The 6,759-nt window shown below is 36.3% G+C and overlaps 1 protein-coding gene across 5 annotated transcripts in view; it reads right to left on the bottom strand.

Annotated features, from left to right (window-relative positions):
• Positions 1-1,283: 1,283 nt before the first annotated feature.
• The window catches only part of sptb (spectrin, beta, erythrocytic), a 73,747-nt gene continuing 68,271 nt past the window's right edge, over positions 1,284-6,759 (bottom strand). For all 5 annotated transcript variants that reach the window (XM_050061048.1, XM_050061049.1, XM_050061050.1 and 2 more), the window contains 5 exons: positions 4,840-4,903; positions 4,271-4,527; positions 2,582-2,755; positions 2,186-2,228; positions 1,284-1,786 (listed from right to left, as the gene is read on the bottom strand). In XM_050061048.1, the coding sequence (XP_049917005.1) occupies positions 1,595-1,786; positions 2,186-2,228; positions 2,582-2,755; positions 4,271-4,527; positions 4,840-4,903 (730 nt within the window). In that variant the 3' untranslated portion in view covers positions 1,284-1,594. The remainder of the gene's footprint in view (positions 1,787-2,185; positions 2,229-2,581; positions 2,756-4,270; positions 4,528-4,839; positions 4,904-6,759) is intronic.

Genomic DNA, 6,759 nt, shown 5'->3' with positions numbered 1-6,759 from the left:
AAGCCAAAACAACTCTGACTCATAACAAGCAGCATTTTCACCATTTGTTCTCCCTTAAATTTGTCACTTAAATACAATTAAAGAAACAGATTTTCTGTATTATGGGTGTCTATTAACAATGCAAAAGGCAGGCAGCCAATCCAAAGGTATTACAGCAGTAATTTCACCATATGGAGGCTGTTATTGAACTTGTCTAAACCAAGTAGCAAAATCCAAGTGAAAGAAAACTGTAGTTAATTATCTTATTGTTGTGCTATATAATAAAATGAATTACCTAGCTGGGGTCTTGTACATTTGAAAGTTGTTTGACTGCATCTTTTTAGCACCATTAGCACTTAAGAATTAAAGTTCATGATGCTCACACAGGACTTGAACTCTAAAATTCGTGATAACAAGTAGAGTGCTGCAGCTAACTCAAGTCTGGCAGTGATTTTGTACTTGTTTACTTTAATGTTTTACTCCACGTTTTGTTTATGTGCTGCTCTGTGGGTGCAGATACTGCAGTTTTCTCTAAACAGATTAATCCTGGTTCAGTTCGTTAGGCCCATTTTAAGTCAGGCTTTTCTGATCTGCCTTTATGAAACACCCCGCAGATATACGGTATGTTAAAAGAATATATTTTGATATGTGTGTCTCTACGAGCCAAAGTTGAAGACAAATAAGGCAGGTCAAGCTGGTCTTGACTGTAGGTTCAAGAATATCACAATAGCACCATATCAAACTAACGTAAAACATACTTCATGCATCTGTAGATATATATACTGTATATGTATATATGTTGATGGATAGATATGAAATTTAGGGTTCAATACACAAGTGTTGGATATATTTCAAGTTCACAGAAATAACTACTGCCGCAGTCCAGTCGAGAATACGACGTGGTGTCTCACGACTGCTCGTATGTCATCCATTTAAAAATCTCAACAGTCAAACCCTTCACAGTGCATAGAGCATTTAGTTTGCATGCCTGCAATTACACTTGGTGTGTGTGTGTGTGCACTGTACAGCACTGCAAGTCTTTACACCGCATTTACAAAGCTTTTTAAAGCCCGTTAAACTCACTCTGGTTGTATAAGTAGCGTTCAGAGCTCCAAATTCAAACAGCACAGTATTTCAGTTCACAACCATTGTATAAGGCAGATGAATAAAAGTACTCCTCGGTACTCTTGAGTCACCCCATGTTCATTACAGGCCTTCTTCATATTGTACATGGCTCTATCAAAGCATGCCGTACTAAAGCAAACGCTGCAGCGAAAAGCATGAAAAGAAAAGTTTTACAAACATTCTTTGGTTGAATGTGAAAGGAGCATTCCTGTGCTTTAATTTAATTGCTCTGAATTTGGCATTTGTTAAAAAGAACACAAAGAAAAAACAAACTGGACCTTTGCAAAGATACACTGGCTTAAATACAGGCAAAGAGTGATGGCTCCAACCTAAACTACAATATTCATGTTAATTCTCGCAAAATAATATAAAAAATTCTGGTGATTAAAAAGCTCGCTTTGACTGATTGTACACAAATACTACTTTCTCTTTCCAGGTTACCAAGGCAACAACCCCCCCCCCTCTCTCCCAATGGCCTTCCCATCCCCTTTCACTTCTTCTTGGCAAAGCGACTGAACTTCTTCTCCTTGTCTTTCTTGGCAGAGCTGGGTTCAGGGAGGGCAGTTGAGGAGGAGGGTGGGGGCAGGCTGTGGGCTTTGGCCCCTGAGGGCCCCGACGCCTCCTCCGCTGCCAGGGGCTGAACGGCCTTCTCCATGGCCTGGCTCCAACGCTGGAGCTCCTCCTAAAATTAAACACACACACACACACCACAGAGGTTTAAAAAGGGAAGTCCACCTCCAGAGGGGCAGTGTGTGTTTTGTGTCTGCTGCTATATTTGAGTGAATCAAAGAGTGGAGATGATTCACGCTTTTAGCTTTCAGCAGTGACGCTGTAAATGTGTTTGTGAGGCTAAATCGGGGCGATCCAGACAAAGACAACCTCACTGAGAATTATTTTAGCTTAGACAAGCTGAAACATCTTCTAAAATAAAATGTAAATATGTTTGTTCTATATGCAGCATTACACCCCGTGACTGCTGCTTTACAGTACAGAAGGTCGAAGGTCAGATAATTACATGTCAAGTCCAGAACATTAAGTCCGGTGATTGGTGTAAATCGGGAAAAGTTCTACACAAACTCACCTCGTCTTTACACTGGAACAAATATTCACTGCCGTCTCCGAGTCTGAGAGAGAGAAAAGAAAGTGAAGTTAAAATATATTATGCAGACAAGCACAAAAAGAACAAGTGGTTGTTTTAAACTTCTGTTCTGAGACGAAGTTTCCCTAAAAGAGATTTTTCTAAGAAACAAAGCTCTAACTCTCAGGTTTTACGGGGGGTTATATGTGGGGTTATTTCTTAGCCATGAGCAGTGACTTCCTGGAGTCATCGCCGGTTGCTTAGAGAGTCCACAGCGATGATAAAATTCTAGGAAGTTGCTGCACTTAATAAAATGATAATAAAATTTGCATATTATCTAATTCTTGGTTTAAAAAAAAAAAAAAAAAAGCAAATAAGTGGCCAAACAGGACGTCTCACCGTAGTTTGCAGATGTGCTTCTTTTTCTTGTAGTTGATAAGGATCTCCCAGCTGGCATTACTGAGGGACAAGGGGTCCTCGCCGTGATACGTCACCCCGTGGCCAAAACTCTTGGCGTCCTTGTAGACTGAGAGCTGGCCTGGCTTCAGCACACAGTACAGGTTGTTCCATGACCTGAGAGAAAGAGGAGGGGTAGAAAGTAGAGAGGTATTGATCGTCAGGTAGAAAATTTCCGCCAATAATGTAAAAATGTATTGAATTAAATCCCAATTATGAGAGCCACAACAACATCACCGCTCCATTAAGGCTTAATTCAGTTAATTAGAAATCAGGAGAGCAGTCGGAGCAGCTCACTGCTCTCTGACAACTGTAGGTAGTTTAATTTCAAAAACACATCCAGATCCTCCATCAGGGTGATGGGGTCAAAGAAACATTTTGGGGCTTTTTGTGTATTAACAAATTGAATAATAGCAGCTGCCATTTTTAAGTTAAAACACAGATGCTCCACACCATGGGTTTTCTCCGGGTACTCCGGCTTCCTCCCACAGTCCAAAGACATGCAGGTTAACTGGTGACTCTAAATTGTCCGTAGGTTTCAATGTGAGTGTGAATGGTTGTCTGTCTCTGTGTGTCAGCCCTGTGATAGTCTGGTGACCTGTCCAGGGTGTACCCTGCCCCTTGGCCAACGTCAGCTGGGATAGGCTCCAGCCCTCCCCACAACCCCAGCAGGGTAAGTGTGAAAAATGTCATAGTTTAGTATATCATAAAATTTCAGGGGAAAAAAATGTCATAGTTTAATACATGAAGAAAAAAAAAACTCGATAAAAAGTCATAGTTTAGTATATTTAAAAAAAAAAAAAACTCAATTAAAATGTCATAGTATAATATATGTATTTTTTAAAAACTTGATAAAAATGTCATAGTTTAGTATATCATAAAATTTCACAAAAATGTCATAGTATATTTTTAAAAAAAACTACATAAAAATGTCATAGTTTAGTATTTTAAAAAAAAACTCGATAAAAATGCCATTGTATATCATATCATGAAATTTCATTGAAAAATGTCTTGGTATAGAATTTTTTTTTTTTTTTTTTTTTTTTCAAAAACTCGGTAAAAATGTGATAGTATAACTTTTTCTTTTTTTTAAAAAATAACATAAAAATGTCAATTTAGTAAATCATAAAATTTCATTAAAGTCATAGTTTAGTATATAAAAAACTCCATAAAAATGTCATAGTTTAGTATGTTAAAAAAAAAACTCGATAAAAATGCCATTGTATATCATATCATGAAATTTCATTAAAAAATGTCTTGGTATATAAAAATTTTTTTTTTTTTTTTTTTCAAAAACTCTGTAAAAAATGCCATAGTTTCGTATATCATAAAATTTCATTAAAAAAAAACTACAGAAAAATATCAAAGTTTAGTGTATGATAAAATTTCATTTAAAAAAGTCATAGTAGAGTATATTAAAAAAAAAACCTCGATAAAAATGTCATAGTATAGTATATCAACATTTCATTAAAAAAATGTCATAGTCCACCTTCAATCCATGAAAGAAGGTGAGCAAATTTTCAAGTGTGCTATTACACAGAAATGAATGTATAGAATGGGTAGTGGAGTGTTGTGAAGACTGTATTGCAGATGATAAATGGGCTAAACATTTGTTTTTTTCCCTTTATTTACCTATTTGATGCCTTCTTCCCTGAGCCTTCCACGTCATGTTTGCGGCCCAGCGTTCCCTCCTGCAGCACAGTCTGGGCTCTGACGGTCTCAACGGGCATGGTAGCAGCTCTCTCTGGTTCTTTAGGGGTCACTACTGACACAGAAGGTTCCAGCTCCAGAGAACCGCTCTCTCTCATTTCTGACACTATGGGCACCGTGGAGTCACCGGCTGTCTCCTCCAGCAGACCTGAACTGGGCTCCACTGCACCAGAAGCAGACTGGGGGAGAAAAAATAGAGACAAAGATAAAAAAGAGACAGTGGTAAAAAAAATATTGATAGATCTACAAATCAACCTGCATAACTGGAGAGGTTAGCAGAGCAGAATGTACCCTTAATGTATGCATATATGATTAGTTTTATAAGTGTCAATTGTAGTCAAATGTAGTTTGTTTTGAGTAAGTATAGAAAGGAGCTTTTTAAATGCAGGAGTTAGTAAGAAAATACTTTTTAAGAACTTGGGTTTGCTGTTACAGGGTTCACAACATGATACAGCAGAGCGGACAGGAGCTAAGTACGTGTAGTTACTAACCAGAGTCTGTTCCTCAACAGTGCCGAGCTGCGAAGATTCTTCCACAAAACCTGTGTCTTCTCTCCTGGAGGAAAGAGGGCAGCATGGGGTCTACATGAGAGACTTTTAAGAGCAGCGGGTGAAGAACAATGTGTGTAGAGACAGAGAGACAGTGTGCTTTCAAGTAAGTTTAAAGGGTAAGGCTCAGAATATTCAGGGTTTTTTTGTTATTGTCACCAAATCCTATAAAAGGAATACATTGCAGTTGTCTGTCTCTAAAACTTTCTGACTTTAAGCCTGTCTGTGTATTTTTAAAATAGATAAATAATTTCTAGATGAGTCCTGTAGTTTTTTGGCAACATTACTCAAACATAAGTCAAAGTGTTTTTGTTGGGGACTTTTTTAGTTGTCATTGTTGCACTGGTGATGATTTACTTATAGTATAGCAGACAGTGTATGTAGGATGGACTCAACGTGAACTACAGTGCCCATGTCCGTTATGACGCAGGAACCAAGTGTGACACCATGTTTTCAAAGGATTTGTTGACTGTAAGAAAATATAGAACAGCACCAGACTTATCCTTTAAAAGGAATTCTGTGATGATTGTCTATTTGTATGTATGTCTGTGCTTATAGGTGCAACAGTGCATGCACAGCGTGGTTTCTCAAAGTGCAGCCCAAAGGCCAATGTCTGCCTTCGTGACATGAAATGTATGCAATAGATTTTAATTATCCATGACCCATTTCAATACTTGTAAGAGCTTACATTTAATACACTATTTGGCTACTGTGCCCCCTAAAAAGTGTTTGTCAGGTTAGGTATAGTATACCCTCTTAAAACATAAGTATAATAAGTATTATCATATGGAATACAAATATAACAAAAAAAAGTCAAATTGTAGTGTGCCATAACAAATGTCATACTAAAGTATGCCATAAAAATGTTATTTAAAAAGAGTTATAAAAAGTCATAGTAGTGAGTCACATTAGTGTTTGCCATCAGATTTTGATGATAAAGTCAGTATGTCATCATGTATTTTTTTTTTTAAATCATTAAACAGAATACAATAGTATGCAAAAAACATATGATTGACATTTTTATGACATACAGTTCAATTTCTACAGATTTTTTTAAAGCACACTTTACTGTGACTTTTTTCAGAGTATACACAACGTGTTTTTTTTAAGTCGCAGAACACTACCAGAAAAGTGTCATAAAAAAAATCATAGGATAGTATATTGTAAAAATGATATTCAAAAAAAAGTTGCACTATATTGAGCAATAAAAAAAATAAACAAAACACCATATTAAAGTATGTCATGAAAGTGTAATAATATCAGAAAGGCATGGTATAGCATGTCATGAAAAAATCATTGTATAGTATAGCATAAAAATGATTTCAATACATCATGATTGATGAAAAAATGTCATAGTATAGTACGTCCCCCAAAACCATGAAAAAACGTCATAGTATAGTATGTCATCCAAAATCAAAAAAAAAAGTAATAGTATAGTGTGTCGTCAAAATCTATGAAAAAATGTCATGGTATAGAATGTCGTCCAAAATCATGAAAAATACGTCATAGTATAATGTGTCATCAAAATCTATGAAAAAATGTCATGGTATATAGTATGTCGTCCAAAACCATGAAAAAAAAGTCATAGTATAGTATGTCGTCCAAAACCATGAGAAAAAGTCATAGTGTAGTATGTCGTCCAAAACCATGAAATAAAAGTCATAGTATAGTATGTCGTCCAAAACCATGAGAAAAAGTCATACTATAGTATGTCATCAAAAACCAAGAGAAAAAGTCACAGTATAGTATGTCGTCCAAAACCATTAAAAAACGTCACAGTATAGTATGTTGTCCAAAACCATGAAAAAAAGTCACAGTATAGTATGTCGTCCAAAACCATTAAAAAAAAAAGTGATAGTATAG

Source organism: Epinephelus moara, chromosome 14 (genome assembly GCF_006386435.1).
Source record: "Epinephelus moara isolate mb chromosome 14, YSFRI_EMoa_1.0, whole genome shotgun sequence".
NCBI lineage: Eukaryota > Metazoa > Chordata > Actinopteri > Perciformes > Serranidae > Epinephelus > Epinephelus moara.
Note: the sequence above shows the minus strand (reverse complement) of the source record. Positions and strands in the feature narration are given on the sequence as shown.